Source organism: Schistocerca gregaria, chromosome 2 (genome assembly GCF_023897955.1).
Source record: "Schistocerca gregaria isolate iqSchGreg1 chromosome 2, iqSchGreg1.2, whole genome shotgun sequence".
NCBI lineage: Eukaryota > Metazoa > Arthropoda > Insecta > Orthoptera > Acrididae > Schistocerca > Schistocerca gregaria.
Window position 1 is genome coordinate 584,682,522 of NC_064921.1, and position 18,794 is coordinate 584,701,315.

General features: G+C 43.7%; 1 protein-coding gene across 1 annotated transcript in view; it reads right to left on the reverse strand.

The window, feature by feature from the left end:
• LOC126336239 (cardioacceleratory peptide receptor-like) overlaps positions 1-18,794 on the reverse strand; it is a 956,109-nt gene that overhangs the window by 43,836 nt on the left and 893,479 nt on the right. The window contains exon 5 of the mRNA XM_049999729.1: positions 6,307-6,402. Within this exon, the coding sequence (XP_049855686.1) occupies positions 6,307-6,402 (96 nt within the window). The remainder of the gene's footprint in view (positions 1-6,306; positions 6,403-18,794) is intronic.

Here is an 18,794-nt window from a genome sequence, read left to right on the forward strand (position 1 = left end):
TTATAACATGTTCGATATTGAACCATGGACCTTGCTGTTGGTGGGGAGGCTTGCGTGCCTCAGCGATACAGATAGCCGTACCGTAGGTGCAACCACAACGGAGAGGTATCTGTTGAGAGGCCAGACAAACGTGTGGTTCCTGAAGAGGGGCAGCAGCCTTGTCAGTAGTTGCAGGGGCAACAGTCTGGTTGATTGACTGATCTGGCCTTGTAACAATAACCAAAACGGCCTTGCTGTGCTGGTACTGCGAACGGCTGAAAGCAAGGGGAAACTACGGCCGTAATTTTTCCCGAGGGCATGCATGATTACTGTATGATCAAATGATGGTGGCGTCGTCTTGGGTAAAATATTCCGGAGGTAAAATAGTCCGCCATTCGGATCTCCGGGCGGGGACTACTCAGGAGGATGTCGTTATCAGGAGAAAGAAAACTGGCGTCCTACGAATCGGAGCGTGGAATGTCAGATCCCTTAATCGGGCAGGTAGGTTAGAAAATTTATAAAGGCAAATGGATAGGTTAAAGTTAGATATGGTGGGAATTAGTGAAGTTCGGTGGCAGGAGGAACAAGACTTTTGGTCAGGTGACTACAGGGTTATAAACACAAAATCAAATAGGGGTAATACAGGAGTAGGTTTAATAATGAATAGGAAAATAGGAATAAGGGTAAGCTACTACAGACAGCATAGTGAACGCATTATTGTGGCCAAGATAGAAACGAAGCCCACACCTACTACAGTAGTACAAGTTTATATGCCAACTAGCTCTGCAGATGACGAAGAAATTGAAGAAATGTATGATGAAATAAAAGAAATTATTCAGATAGTGAAAGGTGACGAAAATTTAATAGTCATGGGTGACTGGAATTCGGTAGTAGGAAAAGGGAGAGAAGGAAACGTAGTAGGTGAATATGGACTGGGGCAAAGAAATGAAAGAGGAACCCGCCTGGTAGAATTTTGCACAGAGCACAACTTAATCATAGCTGACACTTGGTTCAAGAATCATAAAGAACGCTGTATACATGGAAGAAGCCTGGAGATACTGACAGATGAAAGCAGAAAGGTGGTAGGAGTATATAGAGGGTCTATACAAGGGCGATGTACTTCAGGTCAATATTATGGAAATGGAAGACGATGTAGATAAAGATGAAATGGGAAAGACGATACTGCGTGAAGAGTTTGACATAGCACTGAAAGACCTGAGTCGAAACAAGGCCCCCGGAGTAGACAACATTCCATTGGAACTACTGACGGCCTTGGGAGAGCCAGTCCTGACAAAACTCTACCATCTGGTGAGGAAGATGTATGAGACAGGCAAAATACCCTCAGACTTCAAGAAGAATATAATAATTCCAATCCCAAAGAAAGCAGGTGTTGACAGATGTGAAAATTACCGACCTATCAGTTTAATAAGCCACAGCTGCAAAATACTAACACGAATTCTTTACAGACGAATGGAAAAACTAGTAGAAGCCGACCTCGGGGATGATCAGTTTGGATTCCGTAGAAATGTTGGAACACGTGAGGCAATACTGTCCCTACGACTTACCTTAGAGGCTAGATTAAGGAAGGGCAAACCTACGTTTCTAGCATTTGTAGACTTAGAGAAAGCTTTTGAAAGTGTTAACTGGAATACTCTCTTTCAAATTCTGAAGGTGGCAGGGGTAAAATACAGGGAGCGAAAGGCTATTTACAATTTGTACAGAAACCAGATGGCAGTTATAAGAGTCGAGGGACATGGAAGGGAAGCAGTGTTTGGGAAGGGAGTGAGACAGGGTTGTAGCCTCTCCCCGATGTTATTCAATCTGTATATTGAGCAAGCAATAAAGGAAACAAGAGAAAAATTCGGAGTAGGTATTAAAATCCATGGAGAAGAAATAAAAATGTTGAGGTTCGCCGATGACATCGTAATTCTGTCAGAGACAGCAAAGGACTTGGAAGAGCATTTGAACGGAATGGATAGTGTCTTGAAAGGAGGATATCAGATGAACATCAACAAAAGCAAAACGAGGATAATGGAATGTAGTCGAATTAAGTCGGGGGATGCTGAGGGAATTAGATTAGGAAATGAGACGCTTAAAGTAGTAAAGGAGTTTTGCTGTTTGGGGAGCAAAATAACTGATGATGGTCGAAGTATAGAGGATATCAAATATAGACTGCCAATGGCAAGGAAAACGTTTCTGAAGAAGCGAAATTTGTTAACATCGATTATAGATTTAAGTGTCACGAAGTCATTTCTGAAAGTATTTGTATGGAGTGTAGCCATGTATGGAAGTGAAACATGGACGATAAATAGTTTGGACAAGAAGAGAATAGAAGCTTTCGAAATGTGGTGCTACAGAAGAATGCTGAAGATTAGATGGGTAGATCACATAACTAATGAGGAAGTATTGAATAGGATTGGGGAGAAGAGACATGTGTGGCACCAGAAGAAGGGATCGGTTGGTAGGACATGTTCTGAGGCATCTAGGGATCACCAATTTAGTATTGGAGGGCAGCGTGTAGGGTAAAAATCGTAGAGGGAGACCAAGAGATGACTACACTAAGCAGACTCAGAAGGATGTAGGTTGCAGTAGGTACTGGGAGATGAAGCAGCTTGCACAAGATAGAGTAGCATGTAGAGCTGCATCAAACCAGTCTCAGGACTGAAGACCACAACAACAACAACATGTTCGATATGCGTGCCATCATTGGCGTTGATGTGGCGCAGAGAAATAGCGAAATTCTGCATGAAATGCTGAAGTGCCGGAACATCGATGCTGTCGATGATCTCCTGAATGACCGTTTAAGCTTAGCGATGGTTTTGGAGTTATTGCCGTACACCTTGTCTTCAGTATAGCCCCACAAAAAGGAGTTGCATGTGTGTATTCAGATCCGGAGAATATGGCGGCCAATCGACAAGCATACAAGTGGCCTCTGAGTATTCCACTGCCAAAATGCGGTCTCCGAAGTGCTCCTCCAGGACATCAAACACTCTCCCGCTTCGATGTGGTCGAGCTCCGTCTTACATGAAACACATCTTGTCGAAATCAGGGTCACTTTTGATAACGGGGCTGAAATTACGTTCCATCACCTTCACGCAACGTTCGGTAGTCACCGTACCATCAAGGACTGGACACTGCACAGCACGTAGTCACCAGTTGAGGGGTGAACAGACTTCTCGATCGCGAAATGCGGATTCTCAGTCCCCCAGATGGGCCAATTTTGCTTATTGACGAACCCATCCAGCTGACAGTGGGCTACGTTGATAAACCAAACCATACAGCACATACTAATACCGATCATGCCCCGTGGCCAACTGCACAATTTGAGAGTGCTAACGCAAACCGTTCAGAAGCTGCGACGATTTTATTTCATGTAGTTCAATTATTGTCACCCTATACCATGGGATAGACCTGATCAGCCAAAATGGTGAGATAATCCTTGGCACTAATCCGACCTCGCAAGATAAAAATTGGGCCCATGGAATACCACGACATGAATGCCCATATGACCATCTAATCCTCCGCCATGTATAACTCTTGGGACGAAAACTCAGCCATAAGCTGGAATCAGTGTAAAGCTAGACTCAGCCGACTAAATGACTTACTTCTATTGGTCCATAGCCCAGGTTTTAGGGCTTCGGCACCTCGTTTTCCTATTACAGACATTTGCATCACTGATGAGTGGTTCGAAATTTCAGCTCGTTCTGCAGGTCCCTGCTTCTGCAGCTTCCTTCGTGTTTTGTTGTTGTTGACAGAGTTCGTGAATGTGATATTCAGTTCTGCAGTGGCTTTTGCTGCTGTTGTCCCCTTATTTTTATTCACAGTTCTCTTCAATGGCCGTCTGTCAAGATCACTTAAAACATACTTTCGTCGGTGTTGTGATTTAGCGAATGATGCTTTTCCGCTATCCCTATATGCCCTATAAATGTTCAATACGGTGCCTCCTCAAACACCAAACGCTTGTGCTAGATTGGTTGAGGAAGCAGCCACCATACGAATACCAACAATAAGATCGCGTTCTAATACGTTCAGCTCCAACATAATGTACTCAACACTACACAGAGTACTGTTATAACCACGACTGATACTTGCAACGTAGTGCGGACGTTGGACAGGTGCCGCTGGTAGTCAGGTACGATAATGCAACCTGTGCGTTTGAGTAGCATGCGCAGTTATGAAACTTCCTGGCAGATTATAACTGTGTGCCGCACCGATTCTCGAACTCGGGACCTTTGCCTTTCGCGGGTAAGTGCTCTACCATCTGAGCTATCCAAGCACGACTCACGCCCCATCCTCACACTGCCAGTATCTCGTCTCTTACCTTCCAAACTTTACAGAAGCTCTCCTGCGAACCAAGCAGAACTTTTTGTGTTGTGGTCTTCAGTCCTGAGACTGGTTTGATGCAGCTCTGAATGCTACTCTATCCTGTGCAAGCTGCTTCATCTCCCAGTACCTACTGCAGCCTACATCCTTCTGAGTCTGCTTAGTGTATTCATCTCTTGGTCTCCCTCTACGACTTTTACCCACCACGCTGCCCTCCAATACTAAATTGGTTATTCCTTGATGCCTCAGAACATGTCCTACCAATCGATCCCTTTTTCTAGTTAAATTGTGCCACAAACTCCTCTTCTCCCCAATCCTATTCAACACTTCATCATTAGTTATGTGATCTACCCATCTAATCTTCAGCATTCTTCTGTAGCACCACATTTCGAAAGCTTCTATTCTCTTCTTGTCCAAACTATTTATTGTCCATGTTTCACTTCCATACATGGCTTCACTCCATACAAATACTTTCAGAAACGACTTCCTGACACTTAAATCTATACTCGATGTTAACAAATTTCGCTTCTTCAGAAACGCTTTCCTTGCCATTGGCAGTCTACATTTTATATCCTCTCTACTTCGACCATCAACAGTTCTTTTGCTCCTCAAATAGCAAAACTTCTTTACTACCTTAAGTGTCTCATTTCCTAATCTAATTCCCTCAGCATCACCCGACTTAATTCGACTACATTCCGTTATCCTCGTTTTGCTTTTGTTGATGTTCATCTGATATCCTCCTTTCAAGACACTGTCCATTCCATTCAACTGCTCTTCCAAGTCCTTTGCTGTCTCTGACAGAATTACAATGTCATCGGCGAACCTCAAAGTTTTAATTTCTTCTCCATGGATTTCAATACCTACTTCGAATTTTTCTTTTGTTTCCTTTACTGGTTGCTCAATATACAGATTGATAACATCGGGGAGAGGCTACAACCCTGTCTCACTCCCTTCCCAACCACTGCTTCCCTTTCATGACCCTCGACTCTTATGCTATCTGGTTTCTGTACAAGTTGTAAATTGCCTTTCTCTCCCTGTATTTTATCCCTGACACCTTTAGAAATTGAAAGAGAGTATTCCAGTCAACATTGCCAAAAGCTTTCTCTAAGTCTACAAATGCTAGAAACGTAGGCTTGCCTTTCCTTAATCTTTCTTCTAAGATAAGTCGTAAGGTCAGTATTGCTTCACGTGTTCCAGTATTTCTACGGAATCCAAACTGATCGTCCCCGAGGTCGGCTTCTACTAGTTTTTACAAGCAGAACTAGCACTCCTGAAAAAAAGGATATTGCGGAGGCATGGCTTAGCCACAGCCCTGGGGATGTTTCTAGAATGAGATTTTCACTGTGCAGCGGAGTGTGCGCTGATATGAAACTTCCTGGCAGATTAAAACTGTGTGACGGACCGAGACTCGAACTCGGGACCTTTGCCTTTCGCGGGAAAGTGCTCTACCAACTGAGCTACCCAAGCACGACTGACGCCCCGTCCTCGCAGCTTTGCTTGTACCAGTACCTCGTCTCCTACCTTCCAAACTTTACAGAAGCTCTCCTGCGAACCATACAGAACGAGCACTCCTGGAAGAAAGGATATTGCGTGAGGCGTGCTTGGGTAGCTCAGTTGGTAGAACACTTTCCCGCGAAAGGCAAAGGTCCCGAGTTCGAGTATCGGTCCGGCACACAGTTTTAATCTGCCAGGAAGTTTCATATCAGCGCACACTCCGATGGAGAGTGAAAATCTCATTCTGGATGCACAGTTATGTTGAAGCATGCATGTCCCGCTGTGGTCCAATATTTTCGTCCAAACGTTCCATAACGAGGTGTGTCCATGGTGCGGTGACCGTGACTGGTTGTTGAAGAAGGAGCGTTACTTGTTACAGGAACTTGTTGCCGTGCGCACAGCGTATGATGTAGCTTTCCGCAGTGTCCAATGAGCGTACAGAGAGAAATTTCGTGACAGGAGAAGTTGTAACCTGAAGAGGTGTGTTGAGTAGGTGGTGAGTGGACTCACCTTCGACGGGTCGCTCGTGGTAGAGGACGGCGATGGGCACCGAGAAGACGGCGCTCAGCAGCCACGCCGCCGCCACCAGCAGCCGCGCTCGCCGCCCTGCAACACCACGGCGCAGCACAACATACGTCACACACTGCCACAAAATAAGGTAAGTACTGTAACACCTGAGCAACGCTTTACAGTGGAAAGAGGTACGCAGCAGTATGGAGTGATGAGTTTGCTGACAAGCTCGGTCCTATAGCTTTGCTATCGGTGGACGGAGGCGCATCTATGACGGAGGCAGTGAAAATCGTTTTAGCGGCTCCACCACAAGCGGTGATAACTTCGCTAGCTGACCGCCGCTACACTTGCCGGTCTTCTGGGGAATTACGGAGATTGCAGTACTACCGGCCACAGAGCAGGTTCTAATCTGTTCTTTTCGGGCAGCCACTTCAAAAAAGATCGTCGCCAGCTACGTGAATGCTATCAGTTCTTAACGGCAAAAACAGGCACACTTGACTTTGTCTTTCTCTGTGCTGTTCATTTTTGGAACACAACCTAAAACTAGAGACCGAAGTGATGACACGTTCTGCAGGACTTGACCATCATTTTGCAGGACAATGCTCAAGCACGTACAGTACAAGCTGTTACTGTTTTGTTTGACTGTTGGGGCTGCTAAGTGCTATACCACCTACTGCACTCCCCTCACTTAAGCCCTCGTGAGTTCAACTCGATTTCTAAACTGAAAGAAACACTTCACCGTTCAAATGATTCAAATGGCTCTGAGCACTATGGGACTTAACATCTGAGGTCATCAGTCTCCTCGAACTACTTAAACTTAACTAACCTAAGGACATCACACACACCCGTGCCCAAGGCAGGATTCGAACCTGCGACCGTAGCGGTCGCGCGGTCCCAGACTGTAGCGCCTAAAACCGCTCGGCCACAGCGACCGGCACACTTCACGGCATTCGCTTCAGAACTGCTACAAATTCATCAGGCAATAGACCGCACCGCTCCAACTGTCAACACAGCTCGAACTGTTAAGAGTATCCTACAACTTCCACATCGCTGGCAGCGGGTTGTACACAATGCTGGTGACTACTTTGAAGGTCAGTAAAACATTGAAACACTTGTCTATTTTTTACGAGCTGTAAATAAATAGTTGCCACTATTGAAGTTGCAACCTTCGTAGGCTATATTTAGTAATACATTTATGACCTGTGTTCTTGACATTCGTACAGCAACTTTCCCTTTCTCGAAAAATTTCTTTAATCTTCCTGTACGCAACATCTACCTTTCCCCTGGTCAACGATGCTTCTACACTTTTGCTTTTCTATTGTAGCCATTGTGTTCCGTGAGTATTTGTCAATCTTATTTTTGGATCTATGTATTTACATTGGCTAATTCAGTCCCTCTATAATTACATTATTCCTTCATTATCTCTTGTGTTATCCAAGGATTTATTGCCTAGTCGTTCTTTTGCTGTATTCGCTATTTGTTCCCAAACCTACTATTTCGTCTTCTATTGTATTTTTTCCTTTGTTTCAGTAAATAGTTTCCTATTGATTGCTTTGGAATCTCAATAACCATTAGTTCTTTCAACTTATTCTTGTCCCAAGTCGTTAAATTCTTTTTTACACCATAGTTCATAAATATAAACCTTTTATATTGGCGGAAGGGCCTCTCGTGACATCTAGTCGTGAATTCCGCATTGTGTAGGGGTGTTCAGATATTTTTGTTCTGATGGGGTATGCTACATATTAGTTAAAATGTCTGTGTTATATTCTCGTCTGAATTTTCGTCCTTGTACTCAAGAAGGGAACCACACACTTGGAACTTAGACAACAAACATGAATTTAAATGAGTGCGTATAATATTGAATCACAGACTGAATACCTTTAATTATGAAAAATTCTTCAGAAAATATATTATCTGAAGTCAGATGCCCTGTGAAAAGATAACTGAAATATATTACAATGGTTTGAAAAGATCCGTCACAGGTTTTTGCCATGTTGGTACTTTCATGGCCACATTCAATTCAAACAATTCACGACACATGTGAGTACCGACGGTATTGTGATATGTAGTGCAGGGTGTTTCACAACGACACTAGCACCGTTTCTAAAACTGCACAGAAGCCAACGCCACCGTAGGCAAGTTGTGGAAACCACACAGCGCTCCAGCCCATGTGGCAGACAGTGTACAGGTTTTAGATTAAAAAAAGTCGAGTTGGTATGGCTTGGGTAAGAAGTGCGAAAAATCGTTGTGTCATTTAGCTCTTCAGACAGGTGTGTAAGCAGCATATTGTTGCACCACGACTCCGTCGGTTGAGACGAGCTACTGGTGAGCACGTCATACAGAAGGAAGAGACTGTCAGCCTGGTCCAGACACCGTCTCTCGAAAAGGCGTATTCGGAACCAAAGAATATTTGTTTAGGAAGCTGACGAAGTGGAAGAAGCTAGCCAGCACCTTCGAAGCATACCACCACAGCTCCGAATAAGCTCCTAGAAGAGCGGAGTAAACAATAAAAGGAGAACGAATGAAAAACTCACCGCCCTATGGCTACAGGCTCTTGTCCCTTCCGGGGTAGGTCTGCTGCTGTTAGAGAAGCACTGGCTAGCACGCTCTCATAAATACCCACGAGTTAGTAACGCTGCTATCGCTGCGCCTGAAACATTTCGGAAGCGGTTTCGATGACACCACTGTTTCTCGCCGCTGGCATATGCTGTGTTGTCTCCCAAGACGGCAGTTGCTGACTATGGCGCTACGTGCGGCGGCAGCCACCAACTTATCGATATCCCGTCTCATATAACGCCATTCCTGTACTAAAATGAATAAGGTTCTACTGTTGACAAGGATGTTCCTTAACAGCTCTCCAGGCGGTTGCAGCCACCGCCAATTCCCAGTTACGGCTTGAAAGCGGGACCTTCTCTTGCACTACATCTACATTATACTCAGTAAGTCACCTAACGGTGTGTGGCACCACTAACTGATTCCCCATACCCTGTTCCACTCGAAAAACGTGCGTGGGAAGAATGATTGCCCGGAAATCTCGGTATTAGTTCTAAATGATCGATATTTTTCATCATTTCCTGTCGTGAGATGTATGTGGGTCGACGTAATATGTTGTCCGGCTCTTTCCGAAAGTACTCCCTCGAAATTTCAATAGTAAACAGTTCCTTGATGCACAGCGCTTCTCTTGCAGCGCCTGCCAACGGTGTGTGCTGAGCATGTCTGTAACGTTCTAGCGCGGACTAGGCGATCTTGTGACGAAACACGTTGCTCTTAATTGGATCTACTCTTTCTCTTCTATCAGTCCTACCTGGTAAGGATACAAGGTTGGTGAACAATACTCAAGAATTGGTCGAACAAGTGCATTGTAATCCACTTCCTTCGTGGATGAGTTACATTTCCTGAAGAGTCGTCCTATCAATCTGTGTGGCGTCTGTTTTTACTACTATTTGTTTTATTTGGTCTTTCAACTAAAGGTCGCTCTAGATGGCTAGTCCTAGACGTTTCACGGTAGAGACTGTTTACAGAAATACGTCATCAATAATGTAGCTGTACGGTGGTGGATTTCTTTTCCTACGTAAGGGCAACACGTTACATTAATTTACGTTTAGGGTGTACTGCCAGAACCTGTACCAATCAACAGTGGTCTGCAGGTCATTCTGCAAATCGATGCTGTCGTCTGGCATTGTTATATTGTTATAGACAACCGTATCATCTACGAAGAGACTTAAATAGTTTCCGTCACTTTTAACTAGGTTATTTATATACACTGTAAACAGTAAAGGTTCTGTCAAACTTTCTTGGGGTACTCCGGAAGCTGCCTTTACATCTCTCGTTTTTGCCCCGTTAAGAGCGACGTCTTCTGTCCGTAAGATAGTCTTATATCCAGTCGAAAATAGAGTTCGATACTCAATAAGCAAGTGTTTCTTCACTAAACACTAGTACGGGACGCTGTGAAATGTCTTCCTGGAGTCAAAGAACACGGCATCAACCTGAACGCCGTTGTCTACAGCACTATGGATCTCTTGGAAGAACAGAGTACTATTGTAATTATGTAATAGGCGTATTTAAACTGTTTTAGCATGTAATTATCTGAACTGTTTCTTATTTAAATTGTTTTGTTAATTAAATTGCATTGTGTATTATTGAGAAAGAGCGGGAAACCGCGCATAGATACATTTTGAGAAAGAGCGGGAAACAGCGCGCAGTAATACATCTGTAATGGTAGCAGGGATTGTCTGCACCAAAAACCATTGTTGGCGGCGAGACCGCACTTTTGTAGCATTGAGCGTTGGAAGCGAGCAGTTGCGAGTAAGATGTGAGACGAGGCAGTCGTAGCTAGCGAGACATGAGAGGAGATCGCTGTAAGCGAGGTATGAATTAACACTTTGAAAGAAGCGGTGTGCTCGCCAGCCACTCGCTATATGTAGCGCAATGCTAGTTTTTAAGAATTTTTGTAAAGAACTATGCCCCTTGTAATTGTTTGTCAAGATCGTTCTCAGAATATAGTTATGTAATTTTGATGGAAAATTAGGTATGTAGCGCAACGCTACTTTTTAAGAATTTTTGTAAAGAACTATACCCCTTGTAATTGTTTGTCAAGATCGTTCTCACTAGTGAAACCTTCCCGTCTAATATTGGATGAACGTTTGCTTGCTGACTGAACGCTGCGTCTCTTAAAATCTTTTAACTGCTGCTCTGTCAAGACTACCTGCTGATTATTACGACGAAACATAAAATGTGTTGTCGCCGTGGCCCTCAGTCGTTACCTGAAATTATTAAGACTGATTCTTACCTTTAATTATTTATACTGGATCGCCATCTGACTGCTACAGCAAACTGTGGAATGAATATACTTACTTCTCTTTAACATAATTATAAGCTGCTGGTGGAGTTTCATAATACTTTGTGACTGGAATTCTTTAAGTTGAAGTTAATTTAGATTTGATAAAAGCTGAAGCTCAGTTTAGACTTTTCTTTTAAGATAACAATAAATTCCGTAAAGCATTTACGTGAATGATTTTGGGATAGAAAATTCTTAATGCATTTAATCTGGTAGAAGTTAACTATATTCTGAGAACGATCTTGACAAACAATTACAAGGGGTATAGTTCTTTACAAAAATTCTTAAAAAGTAGCGTTGCGCTACATACCTAATTTTCCATCAAAATTACATAACTATATTCTGAGAACGATCTTGACAAACAATTACAAGGGGCATAGTTCTTTACAAAAATTCTTAAAAACTAGCATTGCGCTACATATAGCGAGTGGCTGGCGAGCACACCGCTTCTTTCAAAGTGTTAATTCATACCTCGCTTACAGCGACCTCCTCTCATGTCTCGCTAGCTACGACTGCCTCGTCTCACATCTTACTCGCAACTGCTCGCTTCCAACGCTCAATGCTACAAAAGTGCGGTCTCGCCGCCAACAATGGTTTTTGGTGCAGACAATCCCTGCTACCATTACAGATGTATTACTGCGCGCTGTTTCCCGCTCTTTCTCAAAATGTATCTATGCGCGGTTTCCCGCTCTTTCTCAATAATACACAATGCAATTTAATTAACAAAACAATTTAAATAAGAAACAGTTCAGATAATTACATGCTAAAACAGTTTAAATACGCCTATTACATAATTACATATGCCGCTACTCGGCTTTCTTAAAATTTTACTACGTTGTTGAGTCATATGGACTCAACATAAGTATAAAATTTGATTATAGAAAATAGTTTGAACAAAGTGTATACACAAATGCTGTCATACGAAATGATTTGTCTATCTCTAATAAAGAGAATATGTAAATAGAAAGGGTTTTAGTAGGAATTGTACATCAAGTAAAATTTGGTTCCCTTAAATTTAACAACAAGAATAAGAGTAAATGTGAAAATCAATATACCAATATTAGACGGGAAGGTTTCACTATGAGTTTTGCAAGGTCTCTGTTGGAGGAATCCATGTCGATTTATCTAGATGAGATTTTCGTCCCACAATAGTGTCATAATACGTGATCATAGAACACGTTCCATAGTAGGTCAGTGATATAGGTCTATCATTATGTGCATCTCTCCTACGGCACTTCTTGAAGCCATGCTTTTTTCCAGTCGCGAGGTACCCTTCGTTGCTCCATCGGTCTACGATAAACAGCTTCTAGAAAGGGATCAAGCACTTTCGCATAATCTTTGTAGAATATTATAGGCATCTTACCTGGTCCTGATGCCTTTCCAGTGCTAAGCAACTGTAGCTGCTTTTCTAGTCCGCCTTCGGTTATCTCGATACTGCCATTTAGTCGTCCGTACGATGACTGAAAATAGGAACCGTTTTACGATCTTCGCAGTGAAACGATTTCGGAAGGCCGAATTCAGTATTTCGGCGTTCTTCCTGTTGTTCAACGTTTAGGTGCCATTATGGTCACTGAGCGAATGAAAGTAAGGTTTCAAAACGCATTCTGATTTTACCTAAGATCAATACGTCTTAGGTTTCTAGTTTTTGTTCGCTTCTTTCGTTGCTGTCCTTGTGCTCATTTCCCCTTCGTTCAGCTTTCGTTTATTACCTAGGATTCTACTCCATCTGTAATGAAGCTCTCTTTGTCTACGTAGCAGTTTTATGACACGGCTATTACACCACGGCCATTGTTCGCCACCCTGGGGTCCCGCCAAGACCCCACAATACGATCACAGAGATGCGCACAAGTTCAGACTGGAATATTACGAAGCAGGGTAAGTTCATAGACTAAACAATACAGATAGTCGACGTCAGTACTGTAACTGGGTATGGCACTCTATGCTTTATAGGAGGATGTTTGTGAAGTGCTCGTTTTGTCTTTTCGCAGAGGCGTCGACATTAAACCCCAACCATCTTTTCAGAGATTAATAACTGTGATAGCTCTCATCAAAAGCTCTCATCATTTAGCTACAAAATAGCACGTCAGCAACTGGAAGCAGTTAATTCCATAAATTATCTGGGAGTACGCTTTAGGAGTGATTTAAAATGGAATGATCATATAAAATTGATCGTCGGTAAGGCAGATGCCAGACTGAGATTCATTGGAAGAATCCTAAGGAAATGCAATCCGAAAACAAAGGAAGTAGGTTACAGCACGCTTGTTCGCCCACTGCTTGAATACTGCTCAGAAGTGTGGGATCCGTACCAGATAGGGTTGATAGAAGAGATAGAGAAGATCCAACGGAAAGCAGTGCGCTTCGTTACAGGATCATTTACTAATCGCGAAAGCGTTACGGAGATGATAGATAAACTCCAGTGGAAGACTCTGCAGGAGAGACGCTCAGTAGGTCGGTACGGGCTTTTGTTAAAGCTCCGAGAACATACCTTCACCGAAGAGTCAAGCAGTATATTGCTCCCTCCTACGTATATCTCGCAGAGAGACCATGAGAATAAAATCAGAGAGATTAGAGCATACACAGAAGCATACCTACAATCCGCCTTTCCACGAACAATACGAGACTGGAATAGAAGGGAGAACCGATAGAGGTACTCAGGGTACACTCTGCCACACACCGTCAGGTGGCTTGCGGAGTACGGATGTAGATGTAATACGCTTAGACGCATTGGCGGTCTGCGTTCTCGTCTTCCCCCTTCTTTTAACATGAAGACTACAAAGGAGACTGCAGTGATGAAGGCGCAAGCAAACTGAATAAAAATTATCTGATAAAGTCAAGTAGTATTCATATCTGCCAGTTAAACGTGACTGGGCAGATCTTTTGGGCGAAAATACAAAAGGAACACTCTTTCTCCAACACACACAAACGTACCACGCGGTATGTCCCTCGAGTTTAAATTGCAGAGAGTACGGTAGAAATTTAACAAAGTGGGTGCACCTCGACCGCCCTTGACGCGCAGAGGAGCAGCAACAAGTCGCGTGGGAAGCCGCCTCCGCCCCCACCCCTGCCCCCGCCCCCAGACTCGCGTGGGTGGCAGCTTGCCCCCGCGGTCACGTATCGCCAGAGGCCGGCTGCTCCGCCTCTCACATCCATTAACGAGCCGAGCTGCGTCACCACTCTTGCAGAGTAATCCTCTCAGCTTCCCTGACACATTGTGCACTATACTGTAAGATGAGAACGTTCCGTGTACGAGAATAAAGCCGTTTAGGAATTAGCACGAATCCTCCCATAAAGTCCCACACTCTAATCAGACATCTTGCACCGTCTATACTAATAACTGTAAAATCATCGCGTCTGTCTGTCTGAACTCTCTAATCTCCAAAACTCCGTGTTTCGCATGGTTGGCGCAACTTCAGATTATCCTGAACAGCGCTGTTCAAGATAATCTGAAGAGGCGCTAACTGAATGCCGCAATCTTATATTTACGAATATAAACTAACAGCGGTAACACAATGCGAAATCATTATATTAGACAACTAATTTTTGCTTTTGATTTTTGTATTAAATACTTACAGACATTGCACTGCTTCTTTCCATATGTTCTATTTATATTTGACTGTTTTCCTAGGAAAGACATTTTTATTTCACTGTCGTAAGTTCACGTCAGTGACTCATGGGTTTACATCAGTGACCTGAGTTAAGCGCCACAATCTTAACTTTACGAATGACTCACACTGAATTTATTTGGTTAGGATATACAAATGCACTAATTTCGCTTTGTGTATTAAAAATTTAACGACATTGCTCTGCTTCTTTCGATAGATTTCACTTCTATTCTTTACCATAAAATCGTATTTATAGTTTGCTTTGGTATTTGAGTGCCTACTGACAACATTTTGATTTAGTTTTGTTTACGAATAAAATTGCCTAAAAAACGGTCGTGTCTTTTTGAGTAAACCAGAAGGGCAAAACGACTGAGAGCTATGTGGTCTCAAGAATCCAATGAAGATCGTGAGGAAAGATGTGCTGCAGCTTAAGAACATCAGGCTTTAACTCACTCTCTGAAAACTTCTTCTAAAAGCGAGGCGCGACGTAAAGTTGATCATTGCTTCATGAGTTATCTGCTTCTTAGTGCTCTTCATTCACACATCTTTAAGGTTACTTATCACCATTGTAACAGCATAGAACTGGAAATGAAGAAGGGAAGTGGTGCCCCGCGTCTCTTTTATTCAAAAGTTCAAATGGCTCTGAGCACTATGCTACTCAACTGCTGTGGTCATCAGTCCCCTAGAACTTAGAACTACTTAAACCTAATAACCTAAGGACGTCACACACATCCATGCCCGAGGCAGGATTTGAACCTGCGACCGTAGCAGTCGTACGGTTCCGGACTGCGCGCCTAGAACCTCGAGACCACCGCGGCCGGCCCTCTTTTATTCCTAACAATATATAATTTAACTGTATTGTCAGATGCTTTTCATATGGCCAGCTCTACGTGACTCTCTTCGGTGTTAGCGAAGCAAACAAGTTCTTCATTCATGTGTCCAGTCACACTACTTCAAAATATACACTCCTGGAAATTGAAATAAGAACACCGTGAATTCATTGTCCCAGGAAGGGGAAACTTTATTGACACATTCCTGGGGTCAGATACACCACATGATCACACTGACAGAATCACAGGCACATAGACACAGGCAACAGAGCATGCACAATGTCGGCACTAGTACAGTGTATATCCACCTTTCGCAGCAATGCAGGCTGCTATTCTCCCATGGATACGATCGTAGAGATGCTGGATGTAGTCCTGTGGAACGGCTTGCCATGCCATTTCCACCTGGCGCCTCAGTTGGACCAGCGTTCGTGCTGGACGTGCAGACCGCGTGAGACGACGCTTCATCCAGTCCCAAACATGCTCAATGGGGGACAGATCCGGAGATCTTGCTGGCCAGGGTAGTTGACTTACACTTTCTAGAGCACGTTGGGTGGCACGGGATACATGCGGACGTGCATTGTCCTGTTGGAACAGCAAGTTCCCTTGCCGGTCTAGGAATGGTAGAACGATGGGTTCGATGACGGTTTGGATGTACCGTGCACTATTCAGTGTCCCCTCGACGATCACCAGAAGTGTACGGCCAGTGTAGGAGATCGCTCCCCACACCATGAGGCCGGGTGTTGGCCCTGTGTGCCTCGGTCGTATGCAGTCCTGATTGTGGCGCTCACCTGCACGGCGCCAAACACGCATACGACCATCATTGGCACCAAGGCAGAAGCGACTCTCATCGCTGAAGACGACACGTCTCCATTCGTCCCTCCATTCACGCCTGTCGCGACACCACTGGAGGCGAGCTGCACGATGTTGGGGCGTGAGCGGAAGACGGCCTAACGGTGTGCGGGACCCAGCTTCATGGAGACGGTTGCGAATGGTCCTCGCCGATACCCCAGGAGCAACAGTGTCCCTAATTTGCTGGGAAGTGGCGGTGCGGTCCCCTACGGCACTTCGTAGGATCCTACGGTCTTGGCGTGCATCCGTGCGTCGCTGCGGTCCGGTCCCAGGTCAACGGGCACGTGCACCTTCCGCCGACCACTGGCGACAACATCGATGTACTGTGGAGACCTCACGCCCCACGTGTTGAGCAATTCGGCGGTACGTCCACCCGGCCTCCCGCATGCCCACTATACGCCCTCGCTCAAAGTCCGTCAACTGCACATACGGTTCACGTCCACGCTGTCGCGGCATGCTACCGGTGTTAAAGACTGCGATGGAGCTCCGTATGCCACGTCAAACTGGCTGACACTGACTGCGGCGGTGCACAAATGCTGCGCAGCTAGCGCCATTCGACGGCCAACACCGCGGTTCCTGGTGTGTCCGCTGTGCCGTGCGTGTGATCATTGCTTGTACAGCCCTCTCGCAGTGTCCTGAGCAAGTATGGTGGGTCTGACACACCGGTGTCAATGTGTTCTTTTTTCCATTTCCAGGAGTGTATCTACGAAGAAGCTTTATTAGCCAAAATAAATTTCACGCAAACAGAGTGGCCGCATTAAAGGAGATCGCAAGAATGTTCAACAGGACTGATGTAAAAATTCTTTTCGCACAAATAGACTATGACTCCGAGTAGCTCACTCCCTAAAATCTTGGCAGAACAAATGAACAAAAGGTGTAACATACAAAATGTGGTGCAAAGTCTGTCCTGAACGTTGTGTTAGTGACACAGGCAGAAGACATCACTCCAGTTGCAGAGAGCGCCTGGATGGACATCGTCAGAACTATTTTACTAAATCAGCAATTCCTAGCTATAACTACACCTCTAGACAGCAAATGACAAAAAGCAGCTGAAGATATTGTTAAGGATGTCTTTCAAAGAATTATTAAGTGGTTCTCAGATAATGGTCTCTCCCTTAATTTTGAAAAAACTCACTGTATCCAATTCTGTACACCGAATACATTCATACCGACAATTGATGCCTCATATGAACAGGGTTCAGTTAACAGGGCAGATTTCTCCAAATTTTTGGGTGTTGACATTGATAACAACTTGAACTGGAAGAAGCATATTACTGAGCTTCTCAAACAAGTTCAGCTTCTTTCACTCTTCGTATAATCGCTAGTCTTGGTAATATACAGATCAGCCTCCTAACATACTTTGCATATTTCCACTCAATAATGTCTTATGGAATAGTTTTCTGTGGCAACTCACCACTTAGACATAAAGTATTGATTGTACAAAAGAGAACAGTGAGAATAATTAGTGGTGTTCACCCAAGGACGTCATGTAGGCACCTTTTAAAACAGTTAGGTATTTTAACTGCACCATCAGAGTACATATATTCGTTTAAGAAATTCGTTGCAAATAATACATCTCAGTTCGCGAAGAACAGTGATGTTCATACGTACAACACTAGAGGGAAAACTGACCTTTCCCATCCGTTATTGAAGATTTCAGTTGCTCAAAAAGGAGTATATTATTTAGCAACAAAAATCTTTGATTATTTGACCAACAACATAAAGTGTCTGGCAGGTAGCAGATCAAGTTTTAAATATAGCTTAAAATCATTTCTTTTGGACAACTCATACTCATGGACGAGTTTCTGTTTCAGAAATGGTAAAAAAAGTACCTCTAAATTTAGTTGCATGCGCAGAACTCAAAATTTCAGTAATATGAATATTAGCACTGTTCATGTGTGTGTATATATCCTGTAATCCGATTTGTTCCACATCATCGATAAAATAATCGGGAAAATGATCTACGGAACATGACATAACTAAAACTAAAACTAATGTAAACGGTATGGGTACTTTCACCTCTACTTTAAGACATCTTTAAAGCATGTTTCAAACTGGTTTAAACAAGGTGTATTTATTTAAGAATATGTTCATAGCAGACACACAAATGACCAACAAAAGCGGGGAGGGAGATTGTTTGGTTGTTTCTTCATTGCAAGAGCAAGGGTGCAGTATGGTATATAAGGGGACAGGCAAATGAAAACGAGACAGATGGTAAAAAATAAATAAACTGTTTATTATTTCAAAAGTAATAGCGGTAACTGTTAATGAGTTTATCCAGTTTATGAAACAATGCGATCATGGAAAAAGCTTGCGGTTGCCTAGGGAACCATGATATTACCCAGCTGTGCACCTCTTCGTCCGAAGAGA